At 44.1% G+C, this 17,099-nt stretch overlaps 1 protein-coding gene across 2 annotated transcripts in view; it reads right to left on the reverse strand.

Moving 5' to 3' along the window:
• Positions 1-1,412: 1,412 nt before the first annotated feature.
• LOC143356377 (uncharacterized) overlaps positions 1,413-17,099 on the reverse strand; it is a 30,070-nt gene continuing 14,383 nt past the window's right edge. The window contains exons 2-4 of one of the 2 annotated variants that reach the window (XM_076792018.1): positions 2,433-2,704; positions 1,611-1,953; positions 1,413-1,530 (exon numbers count right to left, since the gene is read on the reverse strand). In XM_076792018.1, the coding sequence (XP_076648133.1) occupies positions 1,904-1,953; positions 2,433-2,704 (322 nt within the window). In that variant the 3' untranslated portion in view covers positions 1,413-1,530; positions 1,611-1,903. Of the gene's footprint in view, positions 1,531-1,610; positions 1,954-2,432; positions 2,705-13,131; positions 13,237-17,099 lie in introns of those variants that run through there. The other variant, XR_013082658.1, reaches the window with a different exon arrangement.

Genomic DNA, 17,099 nt, shown 5'->3' on the forward strand with positions numbered 1-17,099 from the left:
CGTCCTCTTCCCTGATCCCGCAGGAACGCGAGCTCCGCGATATCCTCGTGCTGCTCCTATCGGTACCGCCAAAGCGGGGGAAAGGGACGTCACCGCTTTTTCTACGTCCCACATTCCGGCCACGTCGGGCATCGCCGAGGATTTTGCTTTCCGTCACTCTTTCGTGGTTTGATCGACATGTCGATACGCGCTCGTATCGCTTCTTCGCGACCAAAACACATCTCCATCGTGATACATCGGGCGGATCGATTCCGATTTCCGAAAGAAATCTTTCGTTTCCATTCTAGTGGTGTCTCTATACGGTTCTTGCCGGTGGTGGACACTTTATTTTCGGATGCCTTGTGATGCATTGTCCTTCGTCTGATATAATTGTTGGAGGACTTTATTTTGGGATGCCTTGAGAAAGGGTGCCCTCTATTTATTTCAATTCCTAGAGGGCTTTGTTTTAGGATGCCTTGGGAATGCATTATCCTTTATAATTGTTGGAGGACTTTATTTTGGGATGCCTTGAGAAAGGGTGCCCTCTATTTATTTCAATTCCTAGAGGGCTTTGTTTTAGGATGCCTTGGGATGCATTATCCTTTATAATTGTTGGAGGACTTTATTTTGGGATGCCTTGAGAAATGGTGCCCTCTATTTATTTCAATTCCTAGAGGACTTTATTTTCGGATGCCTTGGGAATGCATTATCCTTTATAATTGTGGGAGGACTTTATTTTGGGATGCCTTGAGAAAGGGTGCCCTCTATTTATTTCAATTCCTAGAGGACTTTATTTTAGGATGCCTTGAGATGCATTATCCTTTATAATTGTTGGAGGACTTTATTTTGGGATGCCTTGAGAAATGGTGCCCTCTATTTATTTCAATTCCTAGAGGACTTTATTTTAGGATGCCTTGGGATGCATTGTCCTTCGTCTGATATAATTGTTGGTGGACTGTGTTTAGGGATGGCAAGGGAAATATTGTTTTTCATCTGTTCTAATTGTTAGAGGACTTTATTTTGGGGATGCCTCGAGAAATGTTGACCGCTTTTCTAATTCCTAGAGGACTTTATTGTGGAATGCCTTGGGAAATTTTGTACTTTCTCTGACTCAATTGTTGGAGGACTTTATTTTAGGATGCTTGGTAAAAACTGCCTCTTATCCATCCCTTGATCAGAGGGTTCGAATTACGAAGGAGCTAAGAATGAGTCTCATTTGGATTTGACTCGGCGACTGAAGAAGCTTCTTACAGCCTCTGTAAGAAGAAAACCAGAGTTGAAAATCTCTTCGAATAATATTAGAAACGAACAGATATCAAACATAATCCATGTGAGGCTGTATAGTTTCACTTTGGACAATCCCAACGGTTGCTCTATGTCTGTAACAGTAAAGGGAAGGGTTCAAAGACTGACTAAAACTCAACTTTACCAGTCTCCTCTAAACAGCTCTGGTTAGAATGACCCAACGATGAAAGGGTAACCCTTCGAGGACGACGGCCGATCTCTTGATGATTTAGGCTTTTCGATATTTTCCATAGCCATGATCAAATTCTAGAAAATAAATGATAAATCATGAAGTGTATAGTGTCTAGTAATTTGACACCACGTGTAATCGATATTTAAATATTCGCCAGAGTCAGTATGGCGTACTGATGTCATCCTTGACAGGTTTCACCGAGGCCCATCCGATTTAGAAGAGTACTGCCAGCAGCCATGACTACAAAATTCCGCATCCCTTCGAACGCTATCAAAACCGACCAGACATCAAGCTCAACGCGAGGCTTTGTATATATGTTCACTTTAGATCACCTCAACACTCGCCTCGCGTCGACAACAGTAAAAGAAAGGACGCGAAGCCACTCTAAAACTGAACCATACCAAAAACCGAACCATATCCTTCATCCCGAGTCCACTGGTCCGTCAGCTAGCACTTCCCAGAAGGGTCCGCCAGCCAAGGGTTAAACACCGAAGCCTCTGCAACAGAGAAGACCATGGGACCATGATGACTCTCGTCAGGGGGTGAAGTTCAGGACATCCGCGAGCCATCCGAGATGAATTGCGGAACGGCGCATCGCGATCGTGTTGCAGCTACAAAGTAGGAGAGAACCCGAAAGAGGACGAGGCTGCGCGGCGGGACAACGGGAAAGAAAGAAGAAGGCGAGCAGCAGAGCGAGATATAAAGGTATTCAGGGTGGCGAAGGTAGCGGCGGCGGCGGCGGCCACATCAAAGCGTCCACCGACTGCCGGGCTTTGGCTTCGACTTTCCGCGCGTGTTCCCGCGTGCGTGTGCGTGCACTCATGCACGCGCTCGGCGTCTCTCCTTCTCTCTCTCTCTCTTCCTCTCCATTCCCTTCCTCTCCTTCTATTTCGCGAGAGATCCAAGGGCTTCGACGGAGTTTCGATTCCGGTCGAACCGGTGCGCTCGGTAGCCGCGTGCGTGCGATTCCACGCACCTGTGTCTGTGCGTATGTCCCCAACAGGCCGTGCATCCACCCGTGTGTGTCCCCGTTGCCCGCTACATGGAAAGGATAATGTCGCAGCATCCTTCCGAACACCGTGGAACGACCGTGTCGCCGCGTCTCCACGCCACCGTACCCGGGGAACGTTCCCCTTTTTCCCTTGGTGCTCGTAGACCAGAAAGAAGAAGACCGGGGAGAGCATGAACCGACTTGGGCCGTGGTCACACCAGCAAGGAGGATGCAGTTTTCGACGGGCGACCGGATACCTGGAACAATTTGTTCGTCGTCGGAAACTATGAAGAAGTGACAGATTTTATAGAAAAGTCTTGGGAGACGAATTCCGTTCGCCATGTTCGAGAAATCGATTTTCTTTTGCTTTAATCACTCCCGGTCCTACGGTCAGCCAAACCCGGCTACAACTTTTGCGCCAATAGTTTTACTGATTTACATTACATTCGTTAACAATACTATAATTTAATGGAACAATTTACAGTACCTCCCAGGTGGTCTACATAGGCTGGCAAAGCTACATATGGGAATACGATTGAGTTATACAATGTTTTAACAAATTCTGAAACAAAAAAGAAAACACCTCCACAAATGGTTAGCGCTAGAAATAGAAGTCGAAATGACCCTTTACAGATTTCTGGTTTTTCCCATTCATGCACAGACTATAGTATACAACCATCAGAATGTGACCCATTCGATAGTTTATCGAGTTCGAGAAATCGATTTTCGTTTGCTTTGACAATGACAGCGCCCGAGAAGTCAAAACGACAATTTCTAGAGTTTAGTTTCGCGATTGTGGAGGATACTTCGAAACAATTGCAGATGCAACGAAACAATTATTACGTTGGATGCTCGATGTTCCAACGTTCTGACGCAACGCAAATTCGTCCGACGGTCAAACGCGAATTAAAGAGAGATAACATACGGTTAGAGAACGTGCTGTTTTTACAGACTCCTCGCGAAGTTTCTCGGCAGACCTTGTGACAACGGGGACAGCCTCAACGCTCGTGTGACCACGGCCTTATCCCCGACCGGATGTAGGAAGGAAGGCTTGCAGGTGAAACAGGATAAATTCAGTGAAAATATTCCCGGTATTTCGAGCGACCGTTCCGCGGGTCCCCTTATCATCGAAAAATCGTCGAAATTACGCGCAATCGCGGCCATTCCCGTCCATTCCCGAATATCGAGCATCGACAGGTCGAAAAATCGCCGCTCGTTTTCGACTCGAAAATATTTTTCCAGGCCGCTTGTTCGGTCGTCTACGCTGATCAGGAACTACGCCGGCTATGGTGAGCGTCGAACCACGTCTAATTTGAATTTCACCAGAATTGAAAGGCTCGCCGTTCTAGCTAACGTACCGCGCTACGTGTCAAAAAGATTACGGTAAAGCGGGCTGGGAAGTCGTAACAATAGTAATTCACCGTAATAACTCATCCGCGTATAGAAACACTTCGAATAATGCTAACCGTGGCCGCGCTGGTTGCCGGGAATCCTAGAATTTCCGTGGCACTTAGAACAGCCGCAGTGTTAGGCGGCCATTCTGCACAGCAGTGACGATTAATGACGGGGTAAGTGCACGAGAATTGCCCTCGCTCCTTCATTTGCAAGACAAATCTTAAGCCGTTCCGCTACCATTTCACGAAAATAGTCGGTGGACATAGAAATCTAACTGATCGGGCCCGAGGTCGGCTGTTAACCCCAACCCGCTAACTGGATGATATCACACCGACTCGTCCTGTCGATCGTCGAACTGATTCCTGGGATTTAGCGCCGTTTCGGCCGGAAACAGCGAGGATCATTTTCTGGAAATTCTTTTTCGATCCAATGTTACATCATTCGATGACATTATCAGCTGGACTTCATCCAACATGTTACAATTTCGAAAAACAAGAAACAAGGATGGCAGGTCCAAATATATCAATTGTAATGTTTTCAGACATCGCGACAAATACTGAATATTATTCAATGAATAGTACTGCAACAATATTAATATATCGTCGTTAGTTATACGTGCAAGAAGTGCCGACGACATCGTCGTGCGCTGTGCGAACCCTCCGACGGCGGAATCCGGGTCCCTTTTGACCCAGAGTATCACGATCGCCATTCAACGATTCAGTTTTTAGTGAATCAATTAGACGAACAGCCACTGTATTTGTAGTACCTTCTAGAAATATGTTTCATGTTTCACCTACACATTTTCGTCATAAATGCATAAAATCCGCAGTCTAGTTATAAGAATGGCCCGCCGTGTGAGGGTTAAAGACAGTTACGCATTTCACGTGGAACTTCTAGAAAATCCCCAACTCGGTCGACGCATCTAAAACCGCATTGACGCATAAACTCGCACGAAGACAGGGTTCCCGTGCGTCCCGCAACAGCAACAGCGGCAGCCGCAGAAGGCGAGTTTATAAATTCAGTCGGGCAACAACACACTGGGTCGCGCGCCTATCGTTAATTTACCGAAACGAGGAGAAAGGACGGCCGAGGATGGAAGAGGAAAAAAGGATTCGGGAGGATGCGGGGAGACGTAAGCGGATAGAGATTGACGAAGAGGACGAGGAGGACGCGATCCTGACCACCACGCTGGTTGGGTTACTCCCGATCGTAAAGTAACCGAGGCGCAGAAACCCGACGAAACGTGCAATTGAAGCGTCGAGCGAGCGTGATTACCGTCATCAGCGAAGTTCAAATACCGGTGTAAACGCTTCGCACTTTCGACTCGCTTGGATATGCGATTGTGCGAGATCGTGAGCGGCTCTACACTTTGATCGGCAAGGGGGGGAGACCCGTATTACGAGGAATCGTTCGCGGCCCCGTGTCAGGGGGGTTAAAAGAAGAGAAATTGAAATCGCTACGAGTTGTAAAATCATTTGCCGCGTTCGCTCGCGGACCGATAACACCCGGGTACATCGATTGGACAGACACGTACCCCGTGGCCGCCATAATGCGATCGAAAACCCGACGAAATATCCCCGTAACATACATGCAAAACGAAATGCAACCTGTTCCCCCTTCTTCGCTTCAGAATTCTCTACAAAGTGATATAAGTCAATTATGGTTCCATGGGTGGCTCTATTAACCTACTTAGAACAGTTAGGGAATACAGTGATTTCTCTATATATGTCGCCAAGGCCTGAATGACAAACGTTGCGGAATTATCCCTACTACCGCGGGGTATACCCCGTGAGGAGTGTAAACATAACACGGCTCGGTTGTGTCTCCTGGATGATACACGACGCTGGCAAGAACCGGGTTGTTGACATATATCGAGAATTCACTGTAGTATTCTTACATGACACGTAATGGTGAAAATATTCATGAATATAACGGGAATCGATAAAATAAGGAACTGCTGCAATAAGGACCGCAAAGGATCAGTATATTTCATGATGTTTTATTAGTTGTACACCTGGATTTACACGTCTACTAAATTGTCTTTATTACAGGACGGTTTGTATTATTAAACTTCAAGTCTTCTGTTGGTAGTCATGTATCACACGCTGAACGAGAAGGAAATGCGAAATGTTTATAGAAACATTCATGTTTGCTCCTATCTCAATATTTATAAGAAAAACACTGAAGATCAGTGTTATCACTGTTACACCATTACAGGTTCCAGTCCCATGTTATAGTACAAAAGCATAGAGTGGTCGGTACTGCATGACTCTCCCCTAATCCATTGGAACTGGCTTCGTTGTTCTCACTATGAAAATTCGAAAATCCGAAGATCGCATGCCGCACCCCGAACACGCGTTCTCGGTCTGTAACGTGTTACTTTAACAAGGATAACGTAATGGATCCGTTAAGAGCGTGGCGATCAACTTAAATGCCGCGCGAAATTACTCGAGTTAATTTTTCAGTTACTCGGCCAGTAATAGCGGCACGATAAGTAATAACGGTAGACGCGCGAAAGAACCGTTCATTTGCTAAATAGACGGCATTATTGTTTTTACCGGATTTTTCGCTTTGATCCCATTTTAATCAATATCCGTCGACCAGCAATTTAATGTGTATACATATTTATTCGCCGTTGCGGTGATCGTTTTAGCGGTTCGTTGACGCTCGAATCGCTCGATAGTCTGCTTCTTTTTTGTTAATTATAACTTGAACGTTTGATTGTTAAATTGGCTGTATTGCCGTTAAAAGTTTTTTAGCGAGGGACCAGGGAGGAAACACCTGCTTGAGACACTGCGTCTGCCATCTCTTGGCCCGGAGAGTAACTTCGCGCATGGACATGGCATGTGGCACACTCTAGGGGCTTGCATCCGAAACACTTTGCGAACGATGATGGGAAAAATATTGTCCGGAAAGAATTCTGATTCTACGGACTTTAGAACCTTTCGTTAATTTTCTATACATTGAAATAGTACAAATTTCGAATACTGTGCAATGCCTCTAGAGCAATGCAGTATTTTATGCCTTCTAAGGACATCTTTAGAGAATATACCCTGAAATAAAAATCTAATGTCCTCTTGAGGGTCGCAGCTTTATTAGGACTCAGCCTAAAATCCTTTCTCTACTGAGATACAAACACTAGAAAATTATAAAAAAGAATATCCACTGTCCCATCTATGCAAAATTAAATTCTTGACTTACAATTTAATTCTAAGACTCTTTGTCCAATTTTTGTATCCATCATTTGGACAGAAAAAGTATATAAATATCAAAGAAAGATACTGTAAAAAGCAGCAAAAATTCGTGTATGAGAAAAATAAGATGGATAAAATACGTTGAAATATGTCAATTTTTCTATGTATTGGATATTTATTTTTAACTCTTTTATCATTGTTGGCGGTGCCCAGGATAAAATTCTGCCAACATCATCATTTAATTTCTCTGCAGACTGCGGATCTTTATGCATGTACACATTTTTAAAATACAAGAAAACATGTATTACGTAGCATTTTTGTTTGTATGTATGTACGTTGTAAAATAAAGTGCAATAGTGAGCTATTATACTAGATATTGTAGGACTGTAAGTATTACGTAGCATGTTTATTTGTATGTCTGTATAGTAACAAACATTAATCACCTCCATACTCTACGCTTATCGTAAGGAATTTTTTAGTTGACAAATTGAAATTGTCGTTCATCCTGGTTTTTATAATAAATTTGTATAAATCTTCGCAGTCTAATTATGAGCAATAACACTTTCACTGTCAAACTAGAAATCTCAAAAATTCCATAAAATCAAAGTAAGTTATTTAAGGAAATAAAAATTTAAAAAAATTAAATGTATGACATTGAGTAGTTCTCCAACTTTCTTATATTTTACTGATCCTAATCAAATTTGGTACAATGAATATATTAACATAAAAATTCATTTTAAAACCTGGACAAATAATTCCGTCGCCCACATATCGGTGACATGGCAGTCAACGTGTTAAAAAATATGTTTCAAAGAATTGATAAATGGAGCTGTGAATGATTCTAAGTATCTTCAATTCTATAGTTGTAGAGAAGGTCCGCTAAAATGTTGCCTAAGGTTGGTTTGTATGAATTTTTAGCGTTCCATCGGATTTGGACATCAGTGGGCCAGTTGTGGATCGCAAATTCACAGCTCGGAACGATCGTCTCAAATATCCACGTACGACTATCCGCTTCGATCTCGTTCGAGCGATTCACACGGGGCACGCAATTAACGTCCACGAGCTACTTAATAATATAACGGTCAATTTGTCACGATTAGCTACCGTAATGATAGCTCCCACGGATAATTTATTGTTAATTATTCCTCGTACGGCTGTCGGTGTATATTCCCGGGCACGTCCATCAGGCGCCGACAACTAAATTGACAATTAATGGAAATATTGCACGCGCCCGTAATCATTGGAAAAATGATCTCGGCGTCGCGGCACCGCTAAAGCCACGGCTGTACTTAAACTCCCCCTTCTTTACCGGCACATCGTAACAACAACTCTGCCCGATATTATGTAGTAATTAGGTTATCTCCGTCGATCGTCGGTAGCAATTTGCTGGCGGGCGTTAATTGTAGTCAAATTCAGTAACTTTCGAATGAGAGGAAAAAAGAGAAGTGAACAACAACAAAAAAAAAAAAAAAGAGAAAAACCAACGACCGTTAACGCGCGACGGATTCCATCAACTTCCAAGCGACTCCGGACAGTTTGTCGACTAGCGAAAACAGTTTAGCAACGAGATTATACATAGCAACGATCGATCTAATCTCTTAACTGGCGCAGCGGCGTTAATCATTCAATCACCGAGCGTTACCGTTTCTGTCGTTGGCGTTCGTCGTAAATTATACAACCGGAGCGGTGTAACGTACTGAAAATGTAACACGGCGTTAGACGCCACGGATAAATACATAATTGAAAAAAAAAAAGAAAAAAATATGCCAGCCAGGCCGAGAGAGTTAATTCTATTACGCCGGATCTCCGTCGGCGTTATAGCGATGCAGTCTCCAGCACGGATTCTTTCTCTCCTCGGGAGGATTTTCAACACGGCGGCGGCGGCGGCGGCGGCGGTTCACCTTGAGGGGCATCGTTCATGCGAATCTCCTCGCGGTGCAGCATCCCCCGCTCACTATGCCGCGCGTCACGACGTCCGAAAAAAGGCCCAGGAACTGGCATTACACGAGGTGCGCATAAAGTTCCATGAATTATCGCGTGGCTCGCCGTGCCCCGGGAACGGCGCGCGGGACTTACGTGTTCGGGGAAGCAATGCTCCTGGTATGGCCGCAAGATGGGCTAGAGTTGCCGATCTAACCTATACTTACCGTCACTGAGATAATCTAGCGCTGGTCTAACCCACTGTAATCCGAGCGCCGGCACAGTCGTGTCGGGGACTCCGGGTTCCTCTCTTCCTAGTCCTCGCTAACTGTGCTTCTAGCACGTTGCTCGTCGCAAAAATTTTCGTGACTCTCCGCTGGCACGCCGGTTACCAAACCCTCCGCTTCGGTTTCCCGGTGCAAACGATCTTTCTTTAGAGATCTCCGAGACCAAGCTCGATTCGCCGACTATAGCAGGGATTTACTGGTTTCGATGCGGTTAGAGGACTAGGCAATTTGAATGGCTGAGTTTGGATAACAGAGATGTTGCTCCTCTAGCTATCCTCATCAAGGTGTCGATCTTTCTTTACAAACTTTGGAGACGAAGATCGATTCACTGGATAAAGCAGGGCCTTGCTTGTTTGATCATGGTTGAGGAACAGGACGGTTTGGATAATGAGTTCGGATAATAGGGACGTTTCTCCTCCAGGTATCCTCGTCAAACAATCAATCTTTCTGTACAGATCTCGGAGACCAAGCTCGGTTCACTGGCTGTAACAAGAGTCTGCTTATTTAATCGAATACTAAATATTTTGTTGTTATCGATGTATGTATGGTTGTTGGAAAATACATAGACAAACAACAGACACAAATACGGAACGAGAAAGAAGTTCTAATCACTCTAACAGCAAAATAAATCGCTAATCTTCCCTTTATTAATAAAACACCAATCTGATGGAAACATATATAGTTAACTTTGCCAATTCCTTTCACGAAGATAGAAATCTGAAGTTAGATCGGAGAAGTTTAAAGTACACAATAATTATGTACGGAAAATCCTATTTATTCGGTATGAGTGAGAATTGTGCAAAATTGACACGAGTGGCGTAGGTTGAATATTAGCGAAGTGGTTATGGGATTGAGGTTTGCACTTTTCGGACACCCTGTAGAGGTCTGACAGTGACCTGAACAGGGTCCGTGGTCCGTGGGTGGTGTGGTATCTTATGGGTGAGGAGGGCTCAGCCAATGGGAATGGAACGTGGGTGGTTGTAGTGGCCTGAGTTTTCACAACCGGCTTACCTTTGCGTGGGTGTAGGTTGCACGGCTTGCGGGATGCACCATCTTTCAAAATGGTGGCCGTGCCCCCCCGAGTCTCCTTGTTTCTTTCCATTCGATATGGCCGTCGTTTCTCAAATCCTCAACGGTACAAAGTACAAACGCAACATTTTCCTTTCCCGCACAATGTATTATAGCAGGAGAGTGTAACGTTCTGGGAAGGGGAATCGCTTCCGAGAAGCAATATCGTATCAAGGTGCTTGTCTCGCGTCGGCCAACGAGGCCTGTCCGCGAACGATAAAAATAAAAAAGGAATCCGTGCGTAAACGCAACCGAACACAGACGACCGATATATCGTTTCAAGGAAACGACGTTATTACACCGGCATCGATTATTGATTTTTCTACCGGGGGAGGAGGAGGAGGGGGGGGGATGTGAAAATTACAACCGCGACGCGAGCCGTCGCGTATGGTAATGGGATTGGCATGTAACAACAGTTACGAGTCGCGTAGAGTGCACACGATCGATCATATTGTTTCCATCTGCGCCTCGGAAAACGAGTGTGTGCTCGCTTCAGCGACGAGGGGGAAAAACACTGATCTTGTCTCTACAAAAACAAACCGACCGTATCTACGAAGCAATACCGGCAGGCTCAAGTTGATCAAAAAATTACATTACCGCGGCGACAATTTACATACTCACTCCCATGTACAGCTATTTTTTCCCCGCTGTGTACTACAATACTGTAGTCGCTCGATTTTTCTTATCTCCGTTTAATTTGCGTCTCGATGCTAACGAGTTCAAATAAATTAAGCACCATACATCGAGTTCCGTACAAGATCAATTATAAATATTAGGCGTACGAGGCCTTCAGCAACGTGAGGCACTGTTATCTACCTCGTTGAAACAAGCTGTCCTTTTATTTCGCAGCGATGTCTCCTTTATTGCGGATTTTTACGCAAAACAAAATACAGAAGCTACGTAGACATTAACTGATTCTTTTACTTTACTGTGACTTGGAAATCTTGAACTATTCACTTCCGGGCATGGATGCATCAAATCTGCAGTCTACTCATTTACTGTATCAGTTATTACGCGGAATATGCGACTACGAAGTGAAATTAGTCATTTTAAAAAAATAAATTGCGAGTGCTATGAATTATTTCGTACATCTAATATTTATCAACTTCCACTATGCATTTATTCGTATTATTTTTTATTATAAAATCTTGATATTAATGAGCCCAACAAGCAACCACAGTACAAGTTTTTTAGGAGAGCCAGAACAAATTCTGCGTTCATTATTCCTAATTTTTATTTTGAGTGTTCAGAGAGTTTCTGGATTTTTCAATAATTTCGTTACTGCATTTTCAACTTGTAGGTAGGATCCCTTGGCTGCGTAGCTTTGCTTTCCCTATATGCGTGTGCTTAAAATTATTGGGTTGATATTCGACAGAAATGAAACAATTGATTTCGATCAGCGGTTGAAATTAGAAAAATAGTTATACTTCGTAATAATTAGGTTAACCTAAAAATTGAAAGATATGTCAAAAATTGATTTTAATCGGAGGCTTCGCAATTTTGCGCTACAACATAACTTACAGCTGCATTCGCCAATAATTCCCGTTTAAACATTCGCGTGCTACTACTATTATTATGGGACAGAGGGAATACAACGCATACGCTTATTTTGACGGGCTTTAGTATGAAATTATTGCAAATGGATAGTGCACCCGAACCGATTATCCTCAACGCCTGGAAAAACGAATAATTAATCATCGAGCCGAGGGATGGTGATTCAAGTGAATAACTAGACCGCGGTAATTAAATGAGATCATCCCGGACGAGCGTCGTTGCGTGGCCACCCCGCAGAAAATACTCCGCCACGGTTCGGAACTGGTTTCCAGGAATTTTTTTCGGTTATTAATTGTACCTTATACGTATCACAGGTAGGCAAAGAAATGAGTCTCGGAATAGATAGATAGATTCGCTATCTAGTGCGATCATGATGTAATAGGAACGCGGTGCAGTGTGTAATGGGCGTGCCAAGATTAAAACCGGATCGCCGCCATGCTAGCTTTTGCGGCCTAAATTTTTTGCCGTGTGTGTTCATCGCGTTTTCCGTAACTACACCGTTACGATATTACCCGGAAGGATAGCGAGAAAAATATCGCAATTGAGTATAAATAAGCTTCGTACCATGTTTGTAATCGGCTTACGAAAACAATCAATGTAATCGAGCCGGAACCGGACAGAACATAATCTGATTGACCCAAGATTCAGGAGACTCATGCTCGATAAATTGTAATCAACGACACCGGATGGCACCATTTCCATTCGAACCAACCTATTTCGATTGCAAAATAAACGAACCAACTTTCTTGTCAAGCTCGATACCTGATGGTAATTGAAACTAACATCAAGCGACAAATGAGCGAGCCTCGAGCGCGTTTATAACAATATAATAGAAAGGTCTGTCGATTTTTAGACTACTTAACATTTTTGTATTGTTGAAGAGATAGTAAATCATGTGTTCCATAAAGTATATTTGATTTTAGAGTGGCATTAATTTGTACAGCTTCTAAAGTAGTTTGAAAATGGTTCTTTACGACAATTTCCATGAAACATTTCAAAAATAATCCTCAACATTTTTCAGTAAAGTTGAACATTCTCGTGTCCACACCTAACCCTTATTTTGTACGAATCCTGTCAACGTATTCAGTAGAGTTGGATTTAGAAGATTTTGACAATGATTAAGTAGCGTGATTGACATTGGTCTTCGATCGATGAAGATGCAGACTAGGGGGTAGAAACATTTTATTCTCACGATGTAAAACATTCTCTATTAATTTATAGAAACGCGCGTGAATCATAAAAATTTAACGTCCCCGAACCTCCTCGCTCCAACGCGCTGAGTCGCAGTCCGGGCTGCAGAGATTAGGCCAAGGCGTTGTTGATCATATTCCCAGGGCAGCGAACGAACGAGGAGTTGATGGCTCGTAGCCCCTAAAACAGAACGAGCCAGCGTCAATAAATTTCTAACGGTGCAATTCCGGCGGGCATAACCACGGAGCCCGAGCATGATCTCGGCGTGCCCTGAATGGCCACAGGAGTGGTAGCGCGTGCACGCGATTTTCACGCGTACACACGGACGAAAAATGGAGCCGCTTCTAATTTTCAATTCCATATTTTACCGTTGGATTATCAGGCCTGCACGGGGAATTATAATTTATCTAATCTCGATCTCGAGCGGGACACGCTTGCAGCACGGCTTTTGCACCGACGAGAGAACACGTTCCCGCGCCATTTCTATGTTAGGCGAGTTGGAAACCAAACTCGCGGGGCTCTTCCGCGATTAGGATCGCTCGAGGTGGTCGTGACTGACGGCACTATCGATGGAACGTCCTGTAGAAGGCTGCCGACACTTCGGCTGTTCCCAGGCAAGGTCCTCGCCATGTCGGTTCCTTGGAAACAATTACGCCTGCTGGCTTATAATAACGAGCCGTTCTTCTGGAATCGTAGGTACATTCGTATACGTGTTTATACACCAACACACCGAACGGCTTTCCGCGCGAGCATGTGCACCGGACCAAGCGCGCTACGAAGATGGATAGGCTCGTAAATCTATTGGCAGAGCGCATTCCCTCGTTTTCGCATCCTACTTTTTTCCTTTTTGCGCTCTCCGGCCGACCCTTCGGGCCCTACCCCCCCCCCCATCCCCTCTCGTTTCGAGATTTATCGCCTAACGCCAAAATGCCGGAGGCACGTCTAACATGGCCCGGAATGAAGTTGGTTTACCTCCTTCGATGACTCCCGGGACATTCCGATCGCCATCCTCTATGATTCGATCGGAAAAATCTATCTTCTTCGATTAGAAGTCTTCATTCGGCTATTTACCGATCTATTAATTTAGAGCTAATTTTCAGCCCTATAAACTTCCCTCTGGTAGCAACGAACTATTTCAATGTAACACAACTACCCCTGTAGGTTTACGTTTCAGTTACCAATTTTTGGCATAAATGCGAAAAACTCGCAGTCCAGCAATAACTCTTATTCAGGTCGAAATTTCCTTTGATTTACCTCACACGATATTTTTAGGCTTCCTGTAACCTCACTAAAAATTTGTATCACTTTATGCTCAACCCTTAGAATAATCTTGTCCCTTGAGGAATGAATCTGTTCCTCGTGAATGTGTTCCTAAACTGTCCCTTGTGGCGTGAATTTTTCAAAACGTAAAAACTCCTCGCTTTTCTACTCCGTGAATGAAGACATTTGGAAGATAAATAAAGTCAGTGAAGGAGGGGTATTTCGCGTTTGTATGTGCGTATGGGGAGACTTCTGCTTGGAATATCTCGAATAGCCAATACGTGGTTTGGCACGAGGGCGCAAGGCAAACAACTATAGCGTACATACAATTACGGTAATGGCGGATGCTTTCCAGTTGTTTAAGAACGAAAGAATTATTAGAATCGAGCCGTTTCAATGGCGAGTCCCCCTGCCGCCGTACGCGGACTGTCACTCAAGCGCCAATTTACGTATCCCAACCGTTTCTCGCAAAATATTGGCTGTCATTCTTCCTGTGGAAGATCCTGTCTATGGTTCTTTTGAAAACGTTTACGCGATCAATACTATCAAATTCAACGTGCGCGGAGAACACGATTTTTAACGTTTCTGGCAATAGTCTGTCCAAAAATGGAGATTCGAGACATCATTGCTTGTCGGAGAGACATAATGGCTTCAAATCAGGATTTAGCAGTTTCGAATCAATATAAATAACATTACCTAAATGTTTAAAAGAGAAAGCATTATTAGGGATATCTAAATGTTTGTTACTAATTGTAGCAATCACAATTTAGAGTAAAGTAGGATGTAAAAGAATATAGATTGAACACTAACTGTACCGAGACCGATCAAATGACCAGTTTCCCCCTTTTTTATTCTATAATTATTGAAATTACAAAGGGACTTTGATCAGAAATTATTAAACAAATTTCTTCATTGCAGCACATGCGAGAAATGTAAATAACTTTGTAATTTTCATAAAACCCGTGTGCTCTCCGTGTGATCTCCGTGTGCTTTGAATTAATTAATTTAATTTTCTTTTTCTTACGAGATTAAAGAAGTTCGACTCACCATACTCGTGAAATACGTCCTACTGTAAGAGGATAAACGACCGAATCATGTTGTCCACCCTGTATGTTAAGAACCACTTGCCTAGAACAGCTAAAAAGACGTCGAGGAGGACGGCGCGACGCCATGTTGCGCAGAGATATCGTCCGCTGCGAAAGAAATCCATACAGCACGCGGCTCGAAATTTTCTTACGCAGGATCCGTAATAACCCAATAAATCAGGGTAGCCAGGCGGTGCAATTACGTCCCGCGGTTGAAGCTCGCAGAACCCAACCCTTCTCGTAAATATTGGCCTGCGCGACGGCGCAGCATCTTTTCTGGTCTGCTGTTTCTTTTCTGCCCGCCTTTTTTCCCGCTGGTCTCACGACCCCGAGAGCGCAACCAGAGAGGATCATCTCTCCTTGTAGCCCGTGTACCCCGTGTGCCCCGTGATGCACTGGGGTTGTCGATGATGTCTGTCTGCAACGTCTCCTCTCCCCCACAAGCCCCTCCAGTCCCGATTTCCGAATCGGTGCCCCGAATGTTTCTTTCTTTCTTTTTTCGCGTTCTCAAGTCGTTGAGGGGGGAGGGCGCGCGCGCATAGTGCAACCATGGGAACCAGCGGGCGAGAGTTAGACTTTGGGGGGTTTAATTGCCACCGAGCGATCTGTTAATTCCTAAGTGTCAGCTCGAGAAAGCGGCCGAGCAGGAAAAAAACGCACGAAGGCATGCAACAAAAGAGGAGATCTCTCGGCCGAGAGGTTGTTTCTTCTGCGTTCAAGCACGTTGCGAGAACGTTGGCCTCTTCCAGGCCGATGAATCGCGAAAATTTACGATCCGTTGCCTAGATAGAACTCCATCGTCTCCTGTCCCGCGCGGAAAACGCAATAAATATCGCGGTGTTATCTGCCGCAACCTGTTACCGCGCAAGTAAATGAAGATCGACAACGTAGCATGCGCGCGCGCGCGCGAGCGCGAGAGAGCGTCTCTACGGCCGACGCTACAGCGTCCGCTAAGTGACCAAAATTACAGAGTCATTACATTGCATTGTGACATTTATTGCTCACGGATAATACCGTGTCATTTAACTGCCAATACCACCGTGTGTCTTCTTTAGCATCTTAATACGTTGGCTAATGATTTATCGCAAGCAAACGGACGCCAACCGGCGGAAACGGTGGTCACCGGAGACGACATTGTCAAATGGCACAGTAGCTAACCCCTTGATTGCGACAGACGTTTGTACACCCTCATAGGGCTGTTAATGTACCCGGTGAACATGTATGTACACATATACACTCAAAAACTTTTGATTAACCACCACATTGATTCTTCTATCAAATTAAAGTGACTCGCCTCTAGGTGAATGTCTAAAAACGTTTCGGTGCTGTCTTAACTCATTAAAGATTAATACTTTTTTCGTACCATATTGTCCGTATTTCATAATACATAATTTATAACATCTTCTGATGAAGATCATTGAGAAACTGAGGGCCACGGCGAGGAACTAAAAAAGATCAAGTGCATCTGCAATTAATGTGTCCGCATGTAACGTGTTAATAATGTGTCTTACTGTCACTGTGGCAATAATTTAATCCTGAATAATTTAATCGTTATAGCCACAACGATTTCCGTGCGAATATCGCATAATCGCTTATGGCGCCACACTACAGCGCACTGAGAGCAGTCAAAGGGTTAAGTATCCGCTTCGAGGAAGAAGAATCAACTCTCGTAGAATCGATGTGTATTAAAAATTTACA

The sequence above is a fragment of the Halictus rubicundus genome, chromosome 1, assembly GCF_050948215.1.
Source record: "Halictus rubicundus isolate RS-2024b chromosome 1, iyHalRubi1_principal, whole genome shotgun sequence".
NCBI lineage: Eukaryota > Metazoa > Arthropoda > Insecta > Hymenoptera > Halictidae > Halictus > Halictus rubicundus.